Source organism: Lepidothrix coronata, unplaced genomic scaffold (assembly GCF_001604755.1).
Source record: "Lepidothrix coronata isolate B3197 unplaced genomic scaffold, Lepidothrix_coronata-1.0 Scaffold333, whole genome shotgun sequence".
Classification (NCBI taxonomy): Eukaryota; Metazoa; Chordata; class Aves; order Passeriformes; family Pipridae; genus Lepidothrix; species Lepidothrix coronata.
This window is the reverse complement of record NW_016690513.1, coordinates 357,798-385,120: the sequence shown is the minus strand read 5'-3', so window position 1 is coordinate 385,120 and position 27,323 is coordinate 357,798. Positions and strand designations below refer to the sequence as shown.

The 27,323-nt window shown below is 40.3% G+C and overlaps 2 protein-coding genes across 2 annotated transcripts; both read left to right on the top strand.

Annotated features, from left to right (window-relative positions):
- The first annotated feature begins 510 nt into the window (after positions 1-510).
- On the top strand, positions 511-12,426 carry TIPRL (TOR signaling pathway regulator). The gene is made up of 7 exons (XM_017838352.1): positions 511-731; positions 5,362-5,541; positions 6,369-6,468; positions 7,615-7,746; positions 8,166-8,261; positions 8,996-9,058; positions 10,667-12,426. The coding sequence occupies exons 1-7, from the start codon at positions 631-633 to the stop codon at positions 10,817-10,819; spliced, it is 825 nt and encodes a 274-aa protein (XP_017693841.1). The 5' UTR covers positions 511-630; the 3' UTR covers positions 10,820-12,426.
- A 1,449-nt stretch (positions 12,427-13,875) lies between these two features.
- SFT2D2 (SFT2 domain containing 2) lies at positions 13,876-24,111 on the top strand. Its single transcript, XM_017838353.1, has 8 exons — positions 13,876-13,983; positions 14,322-14,408; positions 14,724-14,809; positions 15,864-15,945; positions 17,931-17,966; positions 18,112-18,170; positions 18,909-18,938; positions 19,538-24,111. Exons 1-8 carry the CDS (start codon positions 13,921-13,923, stop codon positions 19,575-19,577), a joined length of 483 nt encoding a protein of 160 aa, XP_017693842.1. The 5' UTR covers positions 13,876-13,920; the 3' UTR covers positions 19,578-24,111.
- Positions 24,112-27,323: the final 3,212 nt, after the last annotated feature.

Sequence of the window (27,323 nt, the reverse complement as noted above, 5' to 3'; positions counted from 1 at the left end):
AGGGAGACTCCACAACCTTTCTGAGCAACTTGTTCCAGCACGTGGTCACTCACACAGTAAAGAAGTTCTTCCTCATATTCAAGTGAAATTTCCTGTGCATCAGTTTCTGCCTGTTGCCTCTTGTCCTATTGCTTGGCACCACCGAGAGCCTGGCTCCATCCTCTTAGAATTAGATATTTATACACATTAATGAGGTCCCTTCTCAGCCATCTCTTCTCGAGGCTAAACAGACCCAGCTCCATCAGCCTTTCCTCGTAAGAGAGATGCTCCAGTCCCTTAATCATCTTTGTCACCCTCCTCTGGACCGGCTCCAGGATCTCGATGTCTCTCTTGTTCTGAGGAGCCCAGAGCTGGACACAGCACTTCAGATGTGGCTTCACTAGGGCTGAGCAGAGGTACTGGAACACCACCCTCTCCCTGCTAGCAAAGCTCTTCCTAATACATCCCAGGATTCCGCGCCCGGGCTCCGCGCTGCCGGCGCCCCTGGAAGCGGAAGCGCTGCGAGGCGGCTGTTCCGGCGTTGCGGTCGCTGCCGTGAGCGCTGTGCGGTGTGGGGAGGAGAGGAGCTCCGCCGCCTCTGCCGCCCGTTCTGGCTCCTTTTGCCTTCCCCTCGGCGGAGAGGAGTCCGCCATGCACCCGGTTTTCCAGAGCAGCCGGCGCGACTTCACCTTCGGGCCGTGGAAGCTGAGCGCCGCCCGCACGCACATCATGAAGTCGGCGCAGGCCGAGAGGTGGGGCGGGCTCGGGCCGGGGGGGGCGGCACGGCACGGCACGGCACAGCACAGCACGGCACAGCACAGCACGGCACAGCACGGCATAGCACAGCACGGCACAGCACAGCACAGCACGGCACAGCACAGCACAGCACAGCACAGCACAGCATAGCACGGCACAGCACAGCACAGCACGGCACAGCACAGCACNGGCACAGCACAGCACAGCACGGCACAGCACAGCACAGCACAGCACAGCACAGCATAGCACGGCACAGCACAGCACAGCACGGCACAGCACAGCACGGCACAGCACAGCACGGCACAGCATAGCACGGCACAGCATAGCACGGCACAGCACAGCACGGCACAGCACAGCATAGCACAGCATAGCACGGCACAGCACGGCACGGCACAGCATAGCACAGCATAGCACGGCACAGCACGGCACAGCACAGCACAGCACAGCACAGCGTCCCCGCTGCTCGGGGACCCCGCGGGGCTGCAGCCTTAGCCCCTCACAGCGAGGGCTTTGGGGCGCCTTGCGCTGGAAGCACAGACCCTTCCCAGGGCGGGGGAGATGCTTCTCAGTCCAGTTGCTAGGGGGGAGGGGGAGCTCTTTCCTCCTTTTTCGAGATGGGAAGCTTGATTCTTTGGCTGGAGAAACTAGGGTGATTTGGGTTACAGGGATTTCCAAAATTTGGTTTTAATGATTGCTGAAGGGAGCCTGCAAGAAAGAGAGAGAGGGGATTTTTACAAGAGCATGTAGTGACAGGACAAGATTCAAACTGAAAGAGAACAGGTTTAGATTAGATATTAGGAGGAAGTTCTTTACTGTGAGGATGGCCAGACACTGGAATGGGTTGCCCAGAGAAGTTGTGGATGCCTCATCCCTAGCAGTGTTGAAGGCCAAGCTGGATGGAGCTCTGAGCAACCTGGTCCAGTGGGAGATGTCCCTGCCTGTGGCAAGGGGGTCCGAACTCAATGATCTTTAAGGTCCGTTCCATTCCAAACCATTCTATGATTCTAGTGGTTTTGGAGATCTGTGAACTGATGCCTGCTAATTAGAAGCCTGATTTTCTTAATTACTTTTTAATGGTGATTAAGGGCCCTTTAAATGTGGCCCGCGGACTCTCTACTCCAGTAGCGTGTCTTGGTAATAGCTATATTAAGGTAGTGGTTTTCATTAAAAATTTATAATTTGCTTCCTTCTTGTAGTAATTTCCACTCCTGTCAAACCATTGGAGAAAGTGTTCCTGCGTCAGCATCAAGCACTTAAGTCAGATTTGCTGATGTGGAGCTGAACAGTTCAGCTGTGTCATAACTGACCACAGTGGCAGCTAAATTCATCAGATACTTGTTTTCAGTTTCTGGAATAGTGGAATACAATTTCTTGTTAGTCATGTTAAATATATGCTCATTCATCTTGCTTTTCCCTTTCCTGAGATTAATAAGGCCTTCTCCAGGAGAAACTGGCTGCCCTTGGCTTGGATGGGTGCACTGTTTTCTGGGTGAAACACTGGCTGGATGGCCGGGCACAGGGAATGGTGGTAAATGGAGTTATATCCAGCGGGTGGCCGGTCACAAGTGATATCCCCCAGGGCTCAGTATTTGGGCCTGTCCTGTTTAATATCTATCGACAGTCCGGGATGAGGTGATCAAGTGCACCCTCAGTAAGTTCACAGATGATGTCAAGTTGGATGGGAGTGTTGATCTGCTGAAGGGTAGGAAGGCCTTCAGAGGGGTCTGGACAGACTGGATCGATGGGCTGAGGCCAATTGTGAGAGGGTTCAACAAGTCGAAGTGCCGGGTCCTTCCCTTGGGTCTCAACAACCCCAGGCATCACTGCAGGCTTGGGGAAGAGAGGCTGGAAAGCAGCTCAGCAGAAAAGGCCCTGGGGGTGCTGGTCGACAGCAGCTGAACATGAGCCAGCAGCATGTGGCCAAGAAGGCAATGGTGTCCTGGCTTGGATCAAAAATACTGTGTCCAGCAGGACCAGGGAAGTGATTGTCCCTCTGTACTCAGCGCTGGTGAGGCTGGACCTCGAGTGCTGTGTCCACTTCTGGGCCCCTCGCTACGAGAAGGACATTGAGGTGCTGGATGTGTCCAGAGAAGGACAATGGAGCTTAGGAAGGGTCTGGAGCAGAGGTCCTGTGAGGAGTGGCTGAGGGAGCTGGGGTTGTTTAGCCTGGAGAAAAGGAGGTTCAGGAGTGACCTTATCACTTTCTACAACTATCTGAAAGGAGGTTGTAACAAATAATAGAACAAGAAGAAGCAGCCTCATGTTGCACCAAGGGAGATTTAGATTGGATATTAGGAAAAATTTTTTCACAGAAGGTGTTGTCAGGCATTGGAACCTGCTTCCCAGGGAAGTGGTTGAGTCACCATCCCTGGAGGTGTTTAAAAGATGTGTAGACATGGCACTCAGGGACATGGTTTCCTGGTGGACTTGGCAGTGCTGGGCTAACGGTTGGACTTGATGATCTTAGAGGTCGTGTTCAACCTAAACAATTCCATGATTCTAATTTGTTTGATAAAGTCTCATGTCTGGAAATGCTACGCTTGTTTTTTAATTAGCATTATAGTAAACTATGTAAATGTTAATTTTTGAACATAACAACATAATACTTTTTTAAAACTGGACGTCTGCCTTAAAACAGGTAAAACCTATGTTCCTTCTTCCATCTTTATCTTATGCCTAAAATAATCTCAAACTGCTTCTGACTAATGATCCTTTGGTTTTTACAGTTACAGGTAAGAAAACTTGAATCCTATGATTTAGTAGTTTTTCTGTAATGAGGCTTCAACATCCACGTAAGCTGTACTTGTGTCCTGTGGGGGAAGGAGGGCTGTTCTTAGAGCATTTCATTTTTGTGCTATATTTGAAGACTTATTTTGTAGGATGCTACCTCTTAAAAATATAGATCTTTTTTGTTAAGATTGGGAGGATGTTAATTCTCTTCATTATTTGTGAACAAGTGAGAGACTTAAGCTGCCAGTCTAAGAGCCAAATTGCCTGCTCTACTTATTTTCTGATCTATTCAGTTTCTTTAACTGTACCTATTTTAAATTAGTCACCTCTGTAATTTTCAGAAATTACTTTTGTCTGTTTAGATGGTTTTGAGGAATGCACAGTTTTTCAGAACATGTTGAAAAAGACTGAAAAGTAAAGCAGCAAGAGGCATAACACAGGCTTGAAAGAACACAGAGGATTTTGCAGGGTAGGGAAGTCCAAAAATAGCCATTTATCTGTAGATCTCGGTACCTAACATGAGATCTGCAAAACAATTCATCCCACTTCAAATTTGAAAAGTCAGAAACCATCTTGTTGCAGTGCTTTTAGTCAGCTTCCTTTTATAATGTATTTCTCTTGGCATTTTGCCTTTTTTTATTGCTCGGGGAACATCATTAGTATCTGTAGGAGTTTTATTTCTGGCAGATATATATTGCAAAAATCCCTCAGCAGCCTGTGTGGAAAAGTGAAGAATTAAATGTGCCATAGCCAAGAACTCCTTTCTGTGCTAGAGTTGGTCTTTGCAGGTCAAGGGACCTACACTTGATGAAATGGAAAAGTTCATAATGTGATTCTGCCTTCTCTGGGAAAAATGTAGGATCTTATTCTCCAGGTCTATGAATTTGCTTTTTGTAATTTAGTAAGGTTAGCATATTGTTCTTTTTTATGTAGGGTTACCGAAATAACCACTTTTGTTCAGGAATGCCTTGTTATCAATGTGAACATTGTGATTACAACACTTTTTGTCCTTCCGTCCTTCAAATTAATGTATTTTCCTAAAGTTTTCTTCTCTCCAGATGTCATGTATTCCTTTTTGATCTTGAGAGGTAAAGTAGGTAGTGGTAGGGAGAAAAAGAAGTATATGAAGCCTTTTAGTAATTAAGGTCAGAGTGTATATCAGGTGGTGGTATGTGTGTGTATTTATATATAGCATATGTTTATATGTACATAAGTACAAATAAGTATATAGATTGATGCAAAACAGAACGTGAAATAGGATGGTTTGAGATTTTCTGCAGGGATCATGCTTACTTGGTTCATGCAGTACCTTGTTCAGTTGGATCTGTGGCTCTGGCTGTGGCTTTTCTGCTTAAAGTTATAAATACCAGTACCAGTCTTCTACCAACTTGGAAAGACACAGTAGTGTCTTCTGTGCTTTTCACATACTATGCCAGGGTTCTTTTTAGTGTCTTTTTTGTAGGCTTCTAAATTTGGAGGTATGGACCACTGTGCCTAGTGAGTTCAAACTTGCTGAGGATGAGTGCTCGTTCCTAAAAGTTCTTTTTGAGCACCTGCCAGAGTAGTTTGTGGACCACCCAGGAATTTGCTAGAAGAGGTTAAAAAACTCCTTCTCCATGCTTCTCAGATATTTTTTGATTCCTCATGTGTGAGACTTTTGTACGAGCCTGATGGAGAAGGAATGTTTTGGAAATACTTTTGTGGTGAAAAAGTCACTTTGGTTCAATGATTCTGCATTTCAGGTCAAATGATTAACCTGGGAAAATACAAAGTCTTGCAGAACACATCAATGATATGCCTTCTAAATTATTATGGTCTAAAGAATACTTATCCCAGAACAGGGACTGCTTTTACTGAACTATAGCTGACTGATGTGTCTTTTATTTTTCTCTGCAGATTGGCCGATGAATTACACATGCCTTCCCTGCCAGAAATGATGTTTGGAGACAATATCCTAAGAATACAGCATGATCATGGTTTTGGAATTGAGTTCAATGCTACAGATGCTTTAAAATGTGTCAATAATTGTCAAGGTATGATCAAAGTCGCTTGTGCAGAGGAGTGGCAAGAGAGCAGGTACAGTATTTTATCACCAGTGGGCAAGTACTGGTGCGTTGTATGTGAAACCGTCATAAAGTAGTTAAAAGAACAGACCAAACTCTTGAAGACCATGTTGCATTTGGTTCTGCCCTAGATACAGCGTGTGATCACAGAAGTCACTTAGCTTTTCTTTGCTGTGATCATCCTATCTGTTAAATTGGGTCTGATGTATTTTTCCGTTGTGTCTTGGCTTTCTTAAAATAAACTTCAAGTTTAACGTGGCTCAGTGCTGTTCCTGTTTATTCAAACTCACAGAGCCTTGAGCATTACAAGATTGTGTGGTGTTTTGAAGTGCTGTACATGTTTAAAATCTTAGCCTTAGGAATAAAGCAGAACAATTACCATGCATGAGAACTAGTTGTAATGCTTGGTATTTACAAAATTAGTTTTAGAGCACCTGGAAATAAAACACAGAGAGAAAGCAAAGTTGTCATGAAAACTAAGGCAAATTGCAGTGTCAACTATTGCTGTGTGTCATCAGCACATCACTTTCTGCCTACTTAAAGAAAAAATGATCTTGAAATACAAATTTTTCAGCAATATTGCATGAAATCCTTATTTTGACTCATAGAACTGAGATAGTGTTAGCACAGGAATTCTCATAATGTTTTTCTAAGTTATTACGGAAACAGATGTTGTGAAACTATGATTCAGTCTTAACATCGTCATTGCAGCACAAATCTTCTGGTTTTGTTGGGGAATAGTGTGGGAACCATAGTGCACAGTCGTACGTGGGATTGTAATTTTTTGAGAATTACTACAAAGCAGTTACTACAAACCTGTTTTCTCTTTCGCTTTTTGAGGAGTGAGACTGAGCACACTAAGGAAGTTGTCAAGCCGTATGACTGGACTTACACAACAGACTACAAAGGGACGTTGCTGGGAGATACTGCAACATTAAAGGTAACCATTTTCTCCACGTTAAATGCTGACCACATATTGCTTCAGTCAAACACTTTTAAAGCTGTCATTTACGTTTCAGTAGGCTTCTGTAAAATCTAAAGCATGCTTCATAATTTCTGACTGCAAAGTATAGTTTGGGGTTATCCTGTCTCTCAGCGTGTTATCCTAATGAAATCATGGCTTATTTTAATAACAGGAGGGGTGGGGGGAGGGTGAGTGGTGTCTTAATGCATTTTAGGCTTAAAGCACGTGGGAATGTTCAGCACTTGCTGGGTGCCCCTCTGAAGCTCTGAGCTGCTCACACACAGCAGAACTATCAACTTTGTGCTCTGTTGCTTGCCTGTTTGTCTAAGCAGATATGTAGATCTTGCTGCTTTCAGTGATTTTATGTTATTGCAGCAGTAACTCCTCTTATTTAAACTCACAAGCCCTCCCATATCTTGAGAATAAGACTAAAGTTCCCAGTTTTTCTTTACTGTATACAGATTTCTTGCTACTAAGTAGAAAATCTATATTAAGTCACTAGAATGCTTTAGTTAGAGATCATATGAGTTATTCTGGAATTAAAAATGCAGCATAGAAACAAACCATGTGTTGTTGGCCTGTAGTCTTAATGCACCAGAAGTGCATTAGGGTCTATCCACCATGAGGTGTATTAGGTCTTTCCACCATGAGGTGGAAAACATATGGGTACTTGATTTTCACAGAAAGGCTTTATTAGAAACCTTTTCAGGGTCTGTAGTGAGAAGAGATACTGAACGTGTGGAATCCTGTTTATAAACCCGAACTTCTCATTTGTATGGTAAACATGAGGCATCTTCAAATGTTTTGGAAAAAACATTTGGAAGAAAGTGAACCAAATTGTTTGCAGCTGAAAACCTACTGAGCCCCTATCCAGAGGGAAGTTTATTAATAATTTTCCACTCTTAGCTGTTGCCTTTGCTTGATGTTTGTTTCCAAGAGGATACTCTTGGAAACTTTGGTTTTAATTTTAACTTCTCCTAGAAATCTGGGATGTTTTAAGGTTTGAGCTCTAAAAGCTTTTTCTTTTCTAAAACTGTGGAATTCAAAAGATCAGGACAAACTTTTTGTGGTTTGGCAACAAATTAATGTGCTAACTGTTCTTAACCTTTCTTTTCTTCTTAGGTTGTTCCTACAACAGAACACATAAATACAGAGAAATTGAAAGCCAGGGAACAAATTATGTTTTTTGAAGAAGTACTTTTGTTTGAAGACGAACTTCACGATCATGGAGTATCAAGTTTGAGTGTAAAAGTAGTGAGTATTTAGAGGCTTACACAAGATGCTTGGTGACTCATTGACTAATAAATGCAAAATGCAGTCACTTTTTGCGTGTTCTTCCTTCTGGGATTTAAACTTTAGAGCACAAACTTCTTTATCCTTGCTCTTAGAAATACAATCTTACTGGAAAATATGTTGTTTTGAAATCTTTCTATCATCTGTCACTTGCTTCAGGGAACAATCCTTTCCCTCTTTCTGCATCCTACCTAAGAGTCTTTTGAGGCACTGTCTGCCCTACTGTTCAGCCATGGTTGTAGCATATCAACAGCCCAGATTTTGGCTTTACTACTGAAAGCTCCTCATACTATCTTTCATTGTGATAATCCGATGCAGATAATTTCATACTTAAAGTGTACCTTTGTAATATGCTGAATGGAACATCTTTATTTTTGCAGAGAGTTATGCCTTCCAGCTTTTTTGTGCTGTTGAGGTTTTTCTTGCGAGTTGATGGGGTACTTATCAGGATGAATGATACGAGGCTTCATCATGAGGTAAACCCTTGTTTTCCATCATGACTATTTTACAGAGGTTCCCTTGCCGTGTTACTTTTATAGACCTGCTGATATTCCTCTAATTTAATACTGATGTTTGGGGGCACAGAGGTTACCTGAACTGAACTTTCATTTGTCTTTTATAATTGTGGTGGTGCTGAACTAGCAACCAAGTGTGGGTGCTGTGAAGGGAGGTGTTACACGAGCAGAGCAGGCTATTTCTCATGTGAAGTAATCACTAAAATACATGTGACAGACACAGATTAGAGAAGGAAGTACAAGAGGAAAAATAGGCAACAGTAAATAGTTTGATACTGTTCTCCAAGTAAATTATTTTTGGCTTGTCTAATAGAGTTAGACTGCAAGTGTTAACTTGCAAATAACTGTCCATATTCCATTGAGTTCTGATATCTCATAAATAATACAGAATGTTAAGATTTAACTGGTTTGGTTATTCTGTCTAACTGTATTTGTACTGATGAAGTAGTTCAAGGTGAGTAAAGATTAACAAGTGTATTCAGTCCTAGCATTTTTTTTTTTAGGCATGCACACAGAAAGGTGATTTTTGGAAAAGAGAACATTGCTATCAACTTTTTCTGTCTTTGTGAATTTGAACATACATTTCTGCTCCCAGATGAAAATCTGTGGTCAACCAAATTCAAATGTATACTGAATTCAATGTATTTAAAATGCTTGGCTTGCACTGATACCAGATGATAATTTTTTTCCATTAGGCTGACAAGACCTACATGTTGCGAGAATACACATCCAGAGAAAGCAAAATATCAAGTTTAAAGGTATTGCATTTTTTAAACTTACTTTCTTTTTTCTTTCTGTCTGCTTTTTTGTTTTACAGTCAGCACAGAAAATACTGTGTCTGTAAGTCATTCTTTGTTAGGTTTGGAACTGATAGAGAGGAAAAATCTTTCTACTTGTGCAGCATTTGTTTTAGTGATTTCAGGATTTGCATTTGTAAATGCTCAGATCACATGGCAAGAGATGGGATTGGGTTACTTTTTCTACTTGTGAGTTACCAAGATTTTTTATTCATTATTTTTTCATAGAACTCTTCAGGTATAAAATCAGGTATTCCATGTCCCCTGATGCTCAATTTCAGGCCTGGTTGTATGCTTGCAGGTAGTGTTAGAGATTAAAATCTGTTTGGTAATAGACTCATTCACTTTTTCTCAAATAAGTTTACTACATGACCTTCAAACTCTAGGAATGGTTCAGCATAATTTGTGGCACATTTGGATTTGCAGCTGTTGATTTTTATTCTTGACCCAGCACCTGATTTTTCATATTCTTGTAACTTTCCTTCTCCCTTATTTTTCTTTCACTTGGAAAAAGTGACTAATGCTAACCTTCCAAAGGGAATATTTTTGCAAAATGTTTTTTGTCTTGTGAGGAAAGGGGCACTGTATCATTTCTTAACAATATGTGACCCCTATAAAGAGGACTAAATCCAGACATGAGCTTTCTGAATAGTTTTGTAATTTTTGAAATATTAATCAGTGATCTAGGTTTTATTTCATCTCATGTTTAAAAATTATCATCTGTGCTGTTAAGTAATTTTTCCTGCTTGTTGTTATAGAGAGGAAATGCATATGGCTTTTCAGTTCCCTAGATTAGCTTGCATAGGTAAAGCAGAAAAGATTCCTGCTTCACTGAGATTTGAAATAATTAGAACAGTGGTATGGCTCCTTGCATGGCAAGGGTAGCCAAAGGGCGGGTTGAATTTGAATAGCTCTGGGTGCACTTCTTAAAGAATGTTGTTAGAAAGTTTGGAGGTTATCTGTTCAGTATAGCATTATTTTTTTCCATCACATGTCTTGTATATGGTGATCTACAGAGATCTCCAGAGAAAGATACTGATTCACTTAATGAAACCACCTTGTTTGTTAAAATATGAAATTAAAATCCAGTGAGTTTTAGTATTTTATATACATGTCTGTGGTGAACGTCATAAAACTAAGATACATGTTAAGATTGATCAATTATCAATAGCTAAATACAAGCAACTCCAGGGAATATATCACAATGGCTAGAAGACATGGAATCCCTTGTGGCCATCCTAGTCTCATCTAGAATTAGAACCTTACAAAGACTGTTTGTTACATTCCCATTTTAAATATATTTTTAAAAAACATTGTAGCTGTTTATGGATATCTCTGACTTTCTTATGCTCTTATAATTTGCTGCTTAAAAATGTTAAATCACTTTCCCTGGCTTATTGATCCACATAAAGAGTAAGACTGTATGTCCATTTGAAGTTATAAGATAAATTTTAATAATCATACCTGACTTCAGGTAAATTATAGATTAATTTTCTGTAAAAGTTTGGAGCACTTTTTTTTCCCCCTTCCTTTCATTCACTTGTTTCATATAAAATTTTTGCTTTTTAGCACGTTCCACCTTCCCTGTTCACGGAACCTAACGAGATCTCTCAGTATCTACCCATAAAGGAGACAATCTGTGAAAAATTAGAATTCCCAGAGAAGCTGGAGCCTAAACCAGAAGAATCACTGGAAACCATGTGTGTTAAGTCTAATAAATAAATGTGACTTTATATGGACTTGAAGTAGACTGGAGATGATGTGATCATGTATTCGTTGCCATGGGGGGTATTTCACTAATAGTGGAATGAAGAATTTGGCTAATTTTTCTGTAGCCTTAAGAGAAAACATTTCAAGCAGGTTTTGCTAATGGTGTTTTTTGGTTGTTTTTTTTTTTTAACCTGTATCTGGAATTGATGATAAGCTGGTGGTGAGTGATAATTTTCAGTGGCACTGGAGAAATGACAATTAAGAGTCTGGGTTCTGTTTAGTTCACCAAGTAGGCAGGAGTATTTTCTGGACCCTCCACCACTAACACTTTTATGAAGATTTTGTTATTGCTGCTTCAGATATTAAGAGATTACTGGCATTGTAAAGTTGGCATGATTTATTTTTATTGTGAAATCATCCACAGTAAAAAGAAAAAGAAAAAACTCATCTGCATTTATTTTGATCTGACAGTCCTAAACTACACATTTTGCTTGGCTTCCCCTACTGTGAGCTGATAACCAACTGTTACTCTCTGATCCAGAGTCTCACCTAAGAATATTCATTTCATCTGAGGATAGGTTTAGGGATGGGGGGAAAAAATGGATTTGTTTGACACTATATAAAGGTAAAATGACTTTCTTTGTAAAGCAGTTAATTCTGATGTCAGACAGATTTCTCTAGACAGTTCTGGAGACTCTCAGTTGGGGTCTGGATGCTGCTCCAGTCACATACAACATTGGACATGCATTGTTCTGCACTGACCATTTGTTGGATGCACTGAATGGTGCCCACATGTGATGGTTATACTGCCCTGAAAGTCAAATTGCCAAATTGCAGCGTGGGTTGAGGCTGCGGAAGACAGGGGTGTTTAGTCTGTAATCCCTAAAGGATGCTGTATTTGGAGTTTGACAAATGAGATCCTGTATGGCCTTAAAAGGATGCTAACGTGTTCCAGATACGTAATTTTGGTTTATTATAAAATTCTTTAAGTTTTAATATTAATAGCATCGTGATCACTTGTATAGTATGGTTTTAACACTTTGTAGATTAAACTTAAATATTTGTGTTGCTTTTGGAAATCCTACAGTATGTTAATGGTTTGGCCTAAGAATGGGGCAGCTGAGCAGGCTTGTCTCGGTGTACTGCTGACTCTCAGTGCAAGAAGCAAGTCACTGCAGTGAAAAGCAGGCTGTGGTTTAAGGTGATTACAGATAAGAATGAGTATGCATTCTGTTGTCTTGGGGGTTTTGTTTAAAAATGTTCGTATTTTACACTGCATGACTTAATAGAAACAACTCACCTCAAAACCTGGTATTTAAGCAGATCTTCAGAGAAATGGTTTTCATGTAGAGAAGACCCTGAGGTTTTTAGGAAAGAAACCCCAGTCTACTGCCATCTAAGGGACTGTTTTCTTGGTGTCCTGTGTCACTGATTTACTCCAACTACGGGGAAGACACTTCTCTGTGCCTCCGTTCCCTGTATGTAAAAATGAGAGTTAATATATGCCTACCTCACAGAGAGTCTGTGGGGATTAGTTTGTAAAAAGTTATTGATTAGAATTTATTTTTTTTTTTCTGAATACACCTTCAGCCTTATCTTTGGAATCCTTTGGAAAGGATTACTGCAAAATATCTTATGGTCCATAGGATAAAATGAGTGAAGAAAACTGAAATTAAGCAGTCTCTGAAAGAAATTGTCACCTGGACATGGTCTGCGTGACTGAATTTATGGCCACTTTGAAATAGAGGTGAGATCCTCTATATTCCCTCTTACAGTCCTATATTCTGTTGGTGTTTTTTCACCTTCCAGCATTGTTTCCTAAAGATTTTGATGTCAGGGTAAAGAAGGGGGCTGCAAATAAATGCAGCACGGAAGTGATTAAAATTCATTTGGTAATAGAAGATGATTTGGGTCCGCTCCAGTGATAGAGGAGTACGGGGAGAGAGTGAAAAGGAAGGGAACAGCAAATGGGGGTGAAGAGGTATTTTTCTAGTAGAAGTAAATCATGGCACTTCTTTTACTCTAAGCATATATTATTTTACATGCCTTAAAGCTTATAAAAACACACTTTAAAGCTGGTAATGACTGAGAGCAGAGCTCATGTAGCGCTAGCATGAAGGAAACTGTATCTGCATTAATTAATTAAAACTGTGATTCGGGTTTGGTCAGTGATGCTAATGTAAGCTCCGTTGGGCTAAAACGTGTTGGGGGGAAAACCCACAGAGTGGACAGAAAGCACTGAAAAGGGCACTCTGCATGTTTAGCTTATACTGTGTATTTTATCTTGTCCATCATACACTCTAATCTGTGACCTGTTGATACAGTTTTATTGAATGGGCTTGTATCCTGACTATGTAGATATGTGATATCCATCTATTTTGGGTGCATTTAAGTGGAACCACATATTGGGGAAATTACAGGAACATGTTTAGGAAGTTACAGTTACAAGTTCAAAACTGGAGCACTTTGTGACTTTCTTATGCCACACAGATTACCAAGAAGCAGCAGCATAAGCTGGTGTACCGCGAGCCTGCTGGCACAAGATTTCCACAGAAAAGTACCACTTTGGAGGGTACCACTTTTAGGGGGAGGGAGCAGGGGGGGATTCTCCAGCTGTTTTGTGGCGAGTCTGATGTGGCAGTTTATATTGTTTCTTGTATGTTGCGAACTAAAATGTACCAAATGTTTTATAGTTTTGTTTTTAACTGGGCAAAATAAACTGAAATAACCACTTGTGATGCTGAATTTTGCCTGCTAGTAAGATGTTGCGTCCCACGTGCCTTTGGCAGGAGACCGCTCTGTCTAGTTACGAAAATAAAGTGGAGACTCTTTCAGACCGGGGTAAGAGCCACAGCCGTGGGAGCGAAATGAAGTCTGTATCACTGTTTCTATGAGCTTTGCTATTGCCAAGTAATGGACACGAAAGGGATGGGAGGAGATGGGATACAGCCACATCCGGACTACATCCCCCGTCGGCCCGCGCGCCGCCCCGGCGGCCTTCCCGTACCTGGGAGCGCAGGTGGGCGCGGTGCCTGCCGGAGCTGGTAGTCCCTGGGGAGGGGAAGGGAGGGGAAGGGAAGGGCAGCCGGGCTGGCCGGGCGGGGAGCAGAGCCATGGACAAGCTGAAGCGGGTGCTGAGCGGCCGCGACGCGGAGGAGCCGAGCGGCCTGGCCGAGGTACCGCCGGGGGGCTGCGGGGGCACCCAAACAACCCCAACCCCTCCCCGGTTTGTTTGGAGAGCTGGCGGAACAGCCCCAGCGGAAAAGTTGCCGGTGCCGGCAATCCCGGTGAGGGCAGGAGGACGGGCGGTCCCCCCCCCCCGCCCCCTCAGCCCTGCGGGGACCCCCCGGGTCCCCAGCGCGGGTGGCGGTCCCGCCGCATCCCCCGCGCCTCCCGCGGGAGAGGGTGCCGGAATAGGACACAGCTCAGCGTCCGAGAGGAAGTTTGCACACTTGATAGGAGGCAAGGTCTGCTAGTAAATAAGTTTCGCTTTTGTTTTTCTCCTCGTTTCCAGGTTATTGATTCAACTTCTTTAGGTTGGGGCACCCGAGTGAAAGGCTTCGTTGCGTGTTTTGCGATAGGATGCCTGTGCTCGGTCTTGGTAAGGACTTTTTGCCAGATCTCTCCAGTATTTGAGTTTCAGGAGCCCAGGTGATTGCAGCCTTGCTCTGTGCCGTTGCTTGATTTTTCTGAGTCTCTGAGGAGACGTCTGACTCTGTTCCAGTTAGATACACTAAGTCTTAACAAAAATGCTAATAAATGCGATTTACTTTTGTATGTGTGATTCTGCCATTTAGGTTTAAGGTTGGGGTTTTTTTAAATTTCTTTTGTGATGTGATATTTCTGGGATATATTTCTTTTTCAATTTCAAAGCTATTAATTTCCACCCCCCCGTCTCTCTAATGTTCCTTTTTAGGGTAGTTGTCTGCTATGGATACCAAAGAAAGGGCTGATTCTCTTTGCAGTGTTTTATACTCTGGGGAATATTGCGTCTATTGGGAGGTAACAATCTTTATAATTTAGTTCCATAATAAAGATGAGAAACAATAGCAGAATGATAGTGCATAAGTGTTAATAAGTGGTAGAAGCTGTTGCATTTGCCTGAGATTTGCTTTTGTAGGTAATTTTCTTGTTGAATTTTAAAGAACACAGTTTTCCCAGTGGTGCCCTGAAACGGTACAGGAAATTTTAATTTTATTTATTGTTATTAGTAATGCATTCAAGGTAGAAGTTACTCATCAGTAAAGAAGAATCAAACTTACACTTAGAGCATTGAGGTTTTTGGATTTTGTTGGTTCCTCCTTCTCAATTTAAAAATAATTCTTCTCCATTTTGCATTGGGTAATGTTCTGTGTGTTTTGGTGAATATATTTGGGGCAGTCTTGTCTGTCAGGGCAGGCATATTTGTTAGGACTTCAAGGTTCCTGAAACATAGCCCCACAGATTTGTGACAGACACAACCTTCTGTGATTGAGGAAACTTAGCATGATGTTAGAAAGTGTAAATAATGGAATTGGAAGTAATATACTGATGAGGCAGAATAACATAGTATATAAGACAGGAATATCACTTTAGATAAAACTTTCACATTGTATAATTCATGCAGTATCCATCACCAGGGCCCTAAATGAGGGCTGCAGTTCTAGTAAGGGATCACAGAATGGATCCAGGTCTGAAAACAGTTCTTTATATAGGGGAATTGAGCTGGATTACCTGGCAATCCATGCAGAACCTCTGTGGATGGCGTTCTTGAAAAGCAGATTTAAAAAGCATTTTTGAAAAGCGGGTTGAAAAAAGCATCTGTCAAGAATGATCTAACTGGAGCTGACCTTGACCTATGCTACTAACTTGACAGTTCTGCTCTGCTTATGTTGATTTTAACTGAACAAGTGTGAATAAAATTTGAAATACTCTGCAGAAAAAAAAGCAGGAATGGATTTTGTCTCGTATATTCCATAGTGTAATTATGTTCTGCATGACAACAGACAGTTTATTCTTACCTAGTTTCACTTTTGCCTTTCTTACCTCTGTGTTCATCCTGGTTTATTTTTCACAGCACTCTTTTTCTTATGGGACCAGTGAAACAATTAAAAAGGATGTTTGAGCCTACACGTTTGATTGCTACTATTGTTATGCTAGTAAGTATCAAAGGAGTCAGTTTTAACTCATGAAAACTTGTGAAAAATTTTCATTTTAAAGTTTTTTCATTGATATAACTGTGTCTCAGGATGTGTTTGTGGGTGGTGTTTTCGTTTATTTTTTTTTTTCTTTTCTTAAAGCATCAAACACCCTGCAAATTGGCTATAGTGGAAAGGTGAGTGTAGCACCAGAAAACCACTGAAAAGACTGAGATGAAGCCAGATTGTTGTGCTAAATGGCATTAAGGGTCTGTGGCTGGTGTGTGTGTACCATGCGTGTGCTTTTTTAGGGTGCTTGAAGTCACAACATCATATTTACGCATTTCCTAAAAAATGAAAGATGGGAAACTAGTCCTATGGACGTAGTTAGATATTTTGGTTTTCATTATTTTGTCTTTTTATATTCTATCTGATTTGCTTTAAAGAACCATGTAGGTATTTCTACCTTGATAGAATCATCTATTGCTGACAAAGCAACTGAGGGAACTCTATGCTGTGGTCACCTTGCATTAAAAATGCAGGCATCATCCCAGCTGGCTGATAACTTCAGGTTTTGAAACTTGTATGACAGAATGAAATTGCAAATTCAGTGTTTAGCTGAAGTCAGCCCTTAGAATTATTTTTATTTTCAGAAGATGGAAATTGTACCAAACCTACTGTGTGTGTGTCTATGCCTGGAAGTTGCTGCTAAGTTCCATACCTAAAAGTGAATGGTTTTTTGTCTCTGCAACTTTCCCATTTTCTCTTGGTGAGTCTAAAATCTGGAAGGTGGTATAGCTTGCATGAGACTGTCCTCCCGTTTTCAGTCTGAATGTCTTCAGAGTGTTTGCTTGGCATCAGCACTTCCTAATTTCTCTTTAAACATCCTGAAATGCTGCAGAGCTTGAGAAATTGTGCATGCTTGCAGATCCAAGGAAGAAGCTTACTGTGTGGTGTATGTGTTTTGTATGCATTCAGGGTGCCTGAAGTCAGGAGAATGCCTGGAATGTTGTTCACTGGAATAAAGCCAGTTGTTAGATGTATGATGCAGTATTTAGACCAATATACAAATCACCACCTTAAAACTAATGGAAAAATTACATTTAAAGTCAGTTATCATGGTTGAGGTGAAGTGTATGATTTCTTTAAAAATGCATGTGTTACTGTCTTGAATATGCAGTACTATATCTTTGTTTTTCCCACTCAAGCAGAAAAATGCACATTATAATCTCTAGTGCCACAGTGGGACTCGTGTATCTAAGCCTGTTACATATTGATGAAGGAAGATGAATTATCAGCATCTGCCATAGCAAAATGAGCTGTTGTGTCTTAAATTGAAAACGAAAACTTTAACTAATAGGAGGCTTCCATTTAAACTGAGGGTTAAAGCAGAAAATAATCCAAAGTGGCCTAATGCCCCCCCTAAGATTTTAACTGTAGTAAAGAAAGACAGAGTGCAACTCTGAAAAAAGAAAAAGCACTGGTTTGAATGAATGTACTGGACTTCATATATATAAACAGGTGAGCTACTAAGCAATAGCCCAAAGTTCTTGAAAGTGTATCATAGTTTTAGTTGGTAAACATTAAGTAATGACTCAACTTTAACCCCATGGTAACCATGTAATCATCAGGAAATGTGTCATGTGCAGAGGCAGAAAGACTCTTCAGGTACAACTCTAGTCTTACTCATGCAAAATGATGAAGTGTGGTGTGTGCCTATGACACCAAGAAGTGTGTGGGATGAAGTAGGGACCCACTGATGTTCCTTTGCAGCCAGAAAATTATTTTCTGGAGATACCAGGTGATATTTTGTAATTGCTTTAATTCGCTTCAGAAAAGTAATAGCAAGATCATTTTAAATACAGGAACTCTTATGCAGGATTGGATAAAACTATGAAACTATGTAATCCCTTCCTGTCCTGTGAAGGAACCTGTTACAGTGTTACAGTATCTATAAAAACTGGAGTTGTTTCTATGTTTAACAGAAATTGTTTGTTTTCTTCTAGTTGTGCCTTGTACTAACACTATGTTCTGCTTTCTGGGTGAGTACCTGAGTCCTGTATGTGTGTATATATATATATATATATATATGGAGTTAATATAACTGGAGTATATTTTGAAAATAAGATTCTTACACTTTGTCTCTGCTATGTTTCTCCCCTCCTCCCTCCTTCTCTCTTCCTTCAGTGGCGCAAGGCAGGACTCGCGCTTCTTTTCTGCATCTTACAGTTCTTTGCCATGGCATGGTAAGTGATTTCCTCCCCACGTGCTCCACTTTCTATGCACCTAACATTAGTAGCTGAGTGGATTTTGACCTTGCATGGGCTAGAGGGAAGGAAAATTTTTACCTTGTCATTCCCCTAGATTCTAGACAATGCATCAGTGAGGAGCTGACCTGTTCCCACCTTTTGATCTCTCACACCACTTCAGAGGCTTTGCAGATGGAGCTTAGGGCTCCATTTCTGAAGGAAGTTCCTTTGAACATGTTTAATTTCTGTGAGCTTGAAGTAAAACTGTTTTTTTCTTTCCCTTTTAAATCAATTTGTTGCTTACTACATGGTATTCCTCCTTTACACTCTTCTGAATTTGTCTGGAGACCCAGCTATGCCAATCAAATTGTCAGTGTTCTTCATGTTAACATATGCTCTGTGCAAGGTCACTGAAGTAGTGCACAAACTGATATGAACACATAGCCAGCCTTCAAGACTAATCTTGCCTGCCTGTAGGTCTTGGAGCATGAAGAATATTGAATGCAGGAGAGCTGTGTTTAAAATGCTTCCACAACATGCCCCGCTATTTTGCCATAGTGTTTCACAGCCTGGCTGGGCTGAGATGACTTGCAAGGATACTTATTCCTGTTGCTCACAAACTCAAAGCTTCATTTTAATTGTGTATCTTTTAATTCAGAGTATCAGAAGGGTTGTTCTTGTTTGTGACTAATAAAATCTGACATGAAGAGTAACTTTCAAAATATTTCTTCTTAGGTACAGCATTTCCTTCATACCATATGCAAGGTAAGCTTCCCTACTCTCTTAATTTTCATCGTTTAATTAATCATACAGAAAATTACTTTATAGGAGCATTGTAATATGTGGCTTTAGAAGATTTTCCCTGGTGTAGGAAATCCATGTAGTTAAATCTGAAAATAAAACTAAGCAACTTCTCTAGTGGGAGAACACAAGTAAAAAAATATGTGAATCTGCTGACCACATGCTGACCATAAGGCTTGCCTTTGGAATGCCTAAATGTTGGTTCAAATGCTACTAAACAAGAGTATTCTTCTGTGTACCTTTTTTTCCCATTCTCCCCCATGAGCACTGTTGTGTTTGAGCATACAGTTCTCTCTCCTGCCCCATCAGCCCCACTGAGGCCTTCAGTGCCTCAGTACAGCCTTACAGGTGTCCTTTCCTCTGTGAGTGGGCAGGTGGACAGTGAGCAGACCCACTTGTCTCTAAGGCATTTGTGTAGTCATGCAAATTATGTTGTGCAATTAACCCATGGCCAGCTGATCTTTACAGCCCTCAGTGTCAGTGTGATAGGCAGCATGGATTGAGTCTCATCAAGTGGCATAACTGAGGTGACTGTTGTTTTTTTTTCTTTCTCCTGCCTGTAGGGATGCTGTGAAGAAATGTGTTTCGGTCTGTCTGTCCTAACAGGAATACCAGACGCTTCACGAAGTTCTAGGAAGTGCTAGGTAGAACTATGTTAAGATCACCATGTTGTGTAGTTTCCTACTTCTTAAGCACATGCCTTTCAGCTTGTTGTTAGAAGCTCCCTGTGCTACATCCAGTGTATGCAATTGCTTGAGTTTGTAAGCAATGGTGTCTTGATCACAGGGTGCTTGTGATCAAATGAAATTCAGTCTGGCAGAAGAACTGGGCAGAAATCCAAAATTTGCTATGATAATTCTTAAATAAATTCATGTATTTGGTTTTGCAAATATTTCAAAGTAATACATGAAGTCTGTAAAATGAAGACCTTGGCTCCGTTGGGACTATGGCAGTCTAGATGATTTATTTTTCAAGAAAAAGAAATCAGTTGCAAATTGATTTCTTACTGACAACTTGGGGTTTTTTAAATAGCCTTATGTCGCTTAATCTTTGCACTGTTTGCCTTGGATAATGGAATATTGGTATTCTTTCTTTTCCTGTCTCCCTGGCAAAATGTTAGGTTTATGAGACTTCTAAAAGATTTAATTATAAAGTCAGAGACTGTTTGGGACTAACCATGAAATGTTTGCATCTTTAATGAAGTATTTAATTTTCAGTCTGTATTGATGGTGTTTCCTTAAAATATGTGAAAGGGATATTTTCATCTGTAAAAACTTGTTCCTGTAGGAAACACCCTTGTAAAATAAGGTTAATTGATTTTTTCAGCTGCCAGGAACCTGAGTTCTTTGCCTTGTTTACAGCTAAATGTAAGCAGTATGTACAGTACAGTATGTACAGTATGTACAAAGTAGGAAGCTGAAATTTTTCACACAAAACTGAAGGTGCTTCTCTTCTCCCTCAGCTGTAGCATAGAAGCAGTGCAAAGCTGAGGGCATGGTAGGCAAGCAAAGAGAGATTTTATTTATGTTCTTCCTCAAAGGACAAACTGTGATAAGGTGGATGTGGGCTGTTGGTTAAGCAACTTGGGCAAGGGAGAATGCATTTTCTTCTGAAATGTAAATAGATTAAAACTCCAGCGTTTCTTTTTTTGTAAGTGGGATCAGTTTCTTCTAAAACTCTGGCACACACTAGTGAACTTCTTCTGCTTTGAGGAGAAAGTATGATTTTCTACTGCCTGTCCTAGCAAAGAAAGTGTGTACAATCTAGCTGCTAGCTCCTAACAAATGCTGAGCAGTCAATATCCAAATTCCAAGGCCACTCTCTTTATCTTCTGAGCTACATATAATCATTTACTCCCAAACCACTGCAGTGGTCAGTTGTTTAATATCTGAGCACAAATTCCTGCTTCTCCTCTGTGAGGTACTGTTTAACTGCTTTCACCTTTCCCCTGACCAAACTGTCTTCCTGAAGTCAGTGTGTAAGATTATGATTATCCAGTGGACTCTGGTAGGAACTGAAGCCTCTCTTGCTCCATCTGCCCAGAGTTTAGTCATTTGAAAGCATCATGTTTGCATGGCAAGTATGTCCCTGACTTGTACCACAAAGATTTTAGTGTAGGAAAAACCTAGATCTACTTGGCAATGAATAATAACCCCACAGTGAAGGCAGATATTCTGTGGCTTTCAGAAAGTTACTAAAATCTGAGTTAATCCAAAATCTTAAATTTCATTGTCCTTCTGATAATCTATAAACCATAGTATCATCCAGCTGTTAGGATTCTCTAAAAAAAATAAAGGATTCCCTTTTGCAGATAGTATGAAAGGGAAATTTTAGCAACCTTTCTGTGAATTCCAGTTGGCCAGAATTACTTTTACAAAGACATTTGAATGGAAAATGCCACCTTGAAAACATGGCACTGATGTTGGGATAAATTAGTTATACAGGTTCAAGTGCTATATCCTAGTGCTTTTCTTCTCCTCCAGGACTTGGAAGTTAGTGTTGAAATAACTAGGTTGACTATTATTCTTCTTGAAAAGTAGAACTGGTTAATTGCACAAGGGAGACTGGGAATTAAAGAAAACTGATACTTCTTTTCCCTGACTAATCTCAGAAAAGTATCTAAACTGATGTATTCTGGCACAGAGCAAGTTCAAAACCTATCTACATCTGTCAAAGGACGTGTGTTAGTCTTTTCTTAGAACTTTGATAATGTTTACAGAATTCCTTTGTATAGGGGAAATTCAAATGCAACCCTAATGCCTTTTACATTCCAATATTTCTTTAATTTGTGGGTGTTCCTGAAAAAAACTACTAGTACATTGTTTCTGCTTCCCCTTTCCAGGAAAGTTATGTTAATTGGGGTCATCAGTCCAGGTTCATCAGCAGCCAAGATAATGGAACTTGACTTCTGGGGTTCTTTTTTTTGATTTCTTCACATTAGAAGGCGTAAAAGCCTTTCTCTTATTCCTCGGCTAGCTTGGGTAGGATTGTGGTAGCCTGACTCCCTAGCAATTCCTCTAGAAGAACAGTAGAATTGGGTATGCTGAATGTTATTTTTTCAACTTGCATATTGGCTAAGTGGAACCTTTGAGCTGGCTGTTGTGAATACAGCTATTTAGAAGTAGGAAATGGAACTACCAATAGATAGCAGGTAAACTTAAATTAATTTTTTCTTTCTTTCTCTCCCCCGTCCTATCATTTTTAAAACTGTAATTCCAGTTCCACAGCCTTTATTGAATAAGAGAGAAGAACAAATCTTTATTTGACTGCATAGAACGTGAGACTAAGCAATTGTGCCCTTAAAGGAAGTGAGGCCAAGGAAAGATGGCAAAGACACAAGGATCACCATAGTGCCACTAGGGTTTTTGTTGCCCTTTGGTGTTGTGCTCTGTTCCTGTGAAGGTCAGATGGTAGCACAGATTTGCTGTATTCTTGCCAATATGTGAAACATACTCAGGGTTTGTTGCTTCATCTACAAGCAGTTTTGATTTAAAATAGCTCTATCAGAACAAAACTCTTTAGATTCTTATTCCCTTGTAAGTGGTTGTGTTCAGGCTGTTGCCAAGTTTAACAGCAAAAGAAATTTCCACTTTATTAAAGTACTTTATTTTATATGATTTTTACATAACCAGGGAGTAAACTAGTATATGAATGTTCCCTCTTGACTAGTTTTCAATCTGACTTAGATAATACCATTAAACCTTTTTTTTTTCGTCATTAAAACTACTTTGTGTTAAGTTTTAATATCATCAGCTTTGGTTATCCACTTGGCAGGAAGCGTGGTGGGCATCTCTGAAGCTTTCTATCCTAATGTCGTTCAGTGCAGGAATGTTTGTTGTCAGCAGTCTATTGCAAATAGAGATATTTGTGGTTTAAATCACAAAGCTCCTTCCTTCCCAAAGTTCTTGCTCAGTTGCCTACAGCACTTAACTCAAGGCTGACTTCTCTAAAGAAACTTGTATGACATTGGGTGCCTATCCCAGTAGGATTTGGTGTTCTACCAGAAAGTGCTTTTTGCCTAGCCTCACTGTTGATCAACTTGTCCACTTTTTTATTTGCAGTACAGGTATCATAACCTGAACCAAGCAGCCTTAGCATACAGTTCTAGCAAGAAATATGTTTATCTGGGATCAGCTGACTTTCCAGCTATAGTAGAAGTGGAAATGGGAAGGGTGGTAGTCATCTGAGACTCTATACATCGAAATGTGGGATTTTTTTTCACTACTTCGAAGTTTTGCTCTGTTTTGTGTGATGAAGTCCACTGTGAATGCTGGTACTATCTGAGATGATTCTACACTGATGATGTGAACAATTTCATCTCATTTAGTATTTACAGTAATGAGATTGTTCATGAGCTGTTACAAAAAACCAAGAAATATTTTCTCCACCAAGTTGAAAGTCTTTTCAGAAATCACATTTTAAAAAAGAGAGTGTTTTAGGCTCTGTAGGTGAATATGCAAACTGGGTGGAGACTGTAGACTACTACAGGATGGCTTCCAGCTAGGAACGGGATGACAGGCTTGAATCTGTCATAACTTGTGGGTGGATGCAGCTGGTGTGCAATGCCTTTGGAGGCTCATGGCACTGTCCCTTATGAGTGGTCAGAAATACGTGTTCTGAGAACTGCCTGTGGAGCAGTGTGGGTGCTTGAAGCTCATCCTCTCTTGCTGTGTGCTCAGAGATTGAAAGAACCTCCGAATTTCTGAGAACGGCTCTTACTTAATTTTGGTACTTAATCATGTTCATGAAAGTAAGATCACTGGGGTATTGTAGACTCTCAAAACCGAGGAGGATGTTTAAACACATTTGTCTTAATACTGATGTTTACAACCACAGCAAATGCTGGCCAGAAATGGTGTATTTTCTTAAAACCATGTGCCTCGCTCTAATGTGACCACTAAATTTTTCTAACAGCTGTGGAATTGTTTTGTAAAATAAAAATCAAATTCAGAAATTCTCCACAATATTTTATACTGTTACTGATTCTGTTTCCTGCTGTGCTTTTTCTATGTATTTACACTGTTTTATTTCTACTTTGATAAATACTTTTTTCCCTAATGTACAACTTTCTCTGTAATGAAGTGAAATCTTTGCAAGTGCTGTTTTTTCCTTTCAATAAAGTTTTCATTGCATTAAATGAATTGTCCTTACGGTTAATATGGCATTTTTAGTGATGCTGATTCTCCAGGTGATGCTGAAATTGCTCTGGGTTGTTTGTTTTCTTCTGTTTGTTTGGTTGTTTGTTTTTTTTTTTTAAAGTTATTGTCTTGTCCTCACTTCCTTTGTTGTGCACACAACATGTACTTCTGAGGGGAGTTTGTGTCACCACTGCTGTGCAGGAGCTTCACCCAGCAGTTGCATGCACCCTGAGAACTGGTTGACACAACGGGAGTTGTTAAGGTGGGGATGATATTTTTACTACTTCTTATTTATTTACTTCAAGAGTCAACCTAGATGTGCCAACAAACTATCATTAGTCCATGCTACAGAGCAAAGAATGCCTGATGCCATTCTGTCAGCAAAGACAACAAGAAGCAAGATGCCTCTGAAATAAATATGCTCTGAGTGCTCATTGTACACTGGAAGTAAAATGCCAATGATTTATGAATGTGTGTTAAAAATAGTTAGAGGCAATTTTTTTTTCTTTCAGAAAGCTGGTCCTTTTAAGTTTGTGCTTAATAGGTGTCCAAACACTTGCTGTGATTTGGATATTTCAAACCAGTATTATTACCATAACCCAGTATTCCTTGACAGAGTATCAAGGCTGTTCAGGGTGTATTATCCTTTCTCCTGGTTGACAGGCAGTTGTGGGTCTTTTTTTTTTTTGTTTGGAAGGGTGATGGTGAGATTTGTGTGCTGTGGGAGACTGTGGTTTTTTCAGTTACCTTTTTTGGTTTTGGGTTTTTTTGACTGTTCTCCTAAACAATCTCCATCTCAAAACTGACTCAACTGAAATTTCTGTCCTACAGGAGACTCTAAAGTTGTGTTTGTAGAAGAAGCAGCAGCCTGTCTTCCTGTAATATAGAAACCTAGGGGGTTGCATTTTATGTCTTTGAAAAGGATAGAGCTTCCAAGGAATGTCAGGAAAGCTTGATACATCTATGTCATATCAATCCAACTGTGATTCCTAAAAGGACAATAAATCCTTCCCATATCTAACAGCTTAGAGGTATTTTGCTTGCCTAGTTCAACCTCCTGCATAACAACAAAGTTGTTGAACTTTGCCACATCATCCTCATGCCAAGGTCTTAATACTTGAATGATTTAAAAAAAAAAAAAAAGGAGTGAAGTCTTCATTTGTAATCCCTAAACAGTGATCAGCTGCCCTCTATGGAAAGTGCATTCTGTTGATGAATGACTTTGCTCCTTAGAAATACTCTTTGCTACTTAGAAATACTTTATGCTGTTGTGCTACAGCATCTGGTCCTTGAATCCCATGATCTTGCATTCAAAGTCACTAGCATTCAAATTCAGTGACAAGACCCTTGGAAGGTTGCTGTACTCCTAATGTCTGCCCCTTTCCCTTCTCCTTCCACAAGGTCTGATTTGCAAGAGAAGGTATTTTGTGGATGCAAAGTGTTCAAAGGTGGGGGTTTATAGTTATTTTCACCCCTTACTTGTACTTTTCCTAGTAACCTATCTTGGTTGCAGTATTAGTGGGGGTACAGGTTTGTAACTGCCCAGCCATGAAGTGCTGGAGATGCATAAAGGGAAAAAAACCCTCTTTTTTTCTCACTTTTCAGAAGAAAGCTTCTGATGAATTAGAGATGGAATAGTATATCTAAGCTGCCAATCTTTGGGATTGATATTTTATCAAGTTACCCTGGTTGAAACCCTTTTAAGTTTCTCTTGCATTCCCTCGTGGCATCTCTAAGAGAGGTTATTCTTGAGAATATGTGCTTTAAAATCTCTGTAGGAAAAAGTGTGAAATAACACTGGCATAGTAAAAATGGTACCTTGAAAGTATTGTCTGGCCAACATGATTTCATTGCAGCTCTGAAGGGCTGTCAGTCCAAAAACTGGAGAAGGACTGATGAGAGCTGGAGAGGTCCTTTTATACAAGGGCATGTAGTGACAGGACAAGGGGGAATGGCTTCAAACTGAGAGTAGATTTAGATTAGATATTAGGAAGAAATTCTTTACTGTGAGGATGGTGAGACACTGGAAGATGTTGCCCAGAGAAGGTGTGGATGCCCCGTCCCTTGTAGTGTTCAAGGCCAGGTTGGGTGGGGCTTGGAGCAACCTGGTCTGGGGAATGGTGTCCCTGCCCATGGCAGGGGTTTGGAACTAGAGGATCTTTAGGGCCCTTTCCAATCCAAACCATTCCATGATGCAATATGTGGTGTGAAAACAAATGTTTTATCATGGGCATGTACTTCTGTGGTTTCTGGTTGTGTGTAACAGTCTGTGTCAAGTTCACCACTTCTGAGAGAACCAAATGCTTCAACAGAGTTATACCTGGGACTTGTTAACTCTCATAGTTAACAAAAAGCTTTAAACTTAAACATCCAAGTCATAAGTGCATGTTTGATTTGCCCAATAAACTTCGAGCATATTACTTTTGTTGTGATGTTGTAAATAGAATTAAAAAGTTCATTTAGAATCTTTTATTTTTTTTATTATTTTCCGAAAAGAAAGATTGATCTGTAAAGCCTCCCCTGCTCTCTGGGCTGCAAATTAATCTCAGTTATAATCTCAGATATGCAATGAGGTCCTATTTGGACGAGCTGCCTGCCTCACTGCTAAGAACATACCCAGTGGAAGTTATTGAAACTGTCCCCTCACCGCCAACATTAATGAAAAAGCTAATCTTCTTTAAGTCTCTTCTAGCCTAGCAATCTCTTAGGGGGCTGGATCCATGATTAAAAAACAGAAAGAAAGCAGCTGTCTTTTTATCCTTCCTTAATTATTCTGTGGTAGTTGATGGGTGTCGATTTCCTGGGAGTGTCATGGTGATGGAGGTTACATTTCCCTGTGTTGGGACTGAATGTTCAGAGGGGGGGTAGTTGAATGCTGTGCAGTGGGAGCTTTGGAGATGGAAAGAGTGAGTCTTGTTTTCTGCAATTTCATCTGATGATGAAGGGCTGCCTTTTATTTGGAAACATGCACCTAAAGGCCAAAACCAGCTATCCAATGTCAAGGCAAGAAAGGCTCTTTAATTACCTTTTTTCTTGTTTTGTTTTTTTTTCTTTCTTTCTGTGTACCTCACCAGCTGGTGACCAGGGGCATTTTAGAACAAGCTTAATTAGAAAGTCAAAAATAACCCCTTGCTTTTTCCTGCTGTAACTTGGTGAGTAAACTCCAGTAAGTGTTGCAGGCTTGTTCTTTCACTGCTCTGCCCAGTCTTCA

Excerpts from the sequence above, each read along its gene's own strand:
- SFT2D2 (XM_017838353.1), top strand. The coding sequence starts at position 13,921 with ATGGACAAGCTGAAGCGGGTGCTGAGCGGCCGCGACGCGGAGGAGCCG. Across the intron at positions 13,984-14,321 it reads AGCCGAGCGGCCTGGCCGAG|GTTATTGATTCAACTTCTTT; the intron begins GTACCGCCGGGG and ends CCTCGTTTCCAG. Across the intron at positions 18,939-19,537 it reads TCCTTCATACCATATGCAAG|GGATGCTGTGAAGAAATGTG; the intron begins GTAAGCTTCCCT and ends TCCTGCCTGTAG.
- TIPRL (XM_017838352.1), top strand. The coding sequence starts at position 631 with ATGCACCCGGTTTTCCAGAGCAGCCGGCGCGACTTCACCTTCGGGCCG. Across the intron at positions 732-5,361 it reads AAGTCGGCGCAGGCCGAGAG|ATTGGCCGATGAATTACACA; the intron begins GTGGGGCGGGCT and ends TTTTCTCTGCAG. Across the intron at positions 7,747-8,165 it reads CAAGTTTGAGTGTAAAAGTA|AGAGTTATGCCTTCCAGCTT; the intron begins GTGAGTATTTAG and ends TTATTTTTGCAG.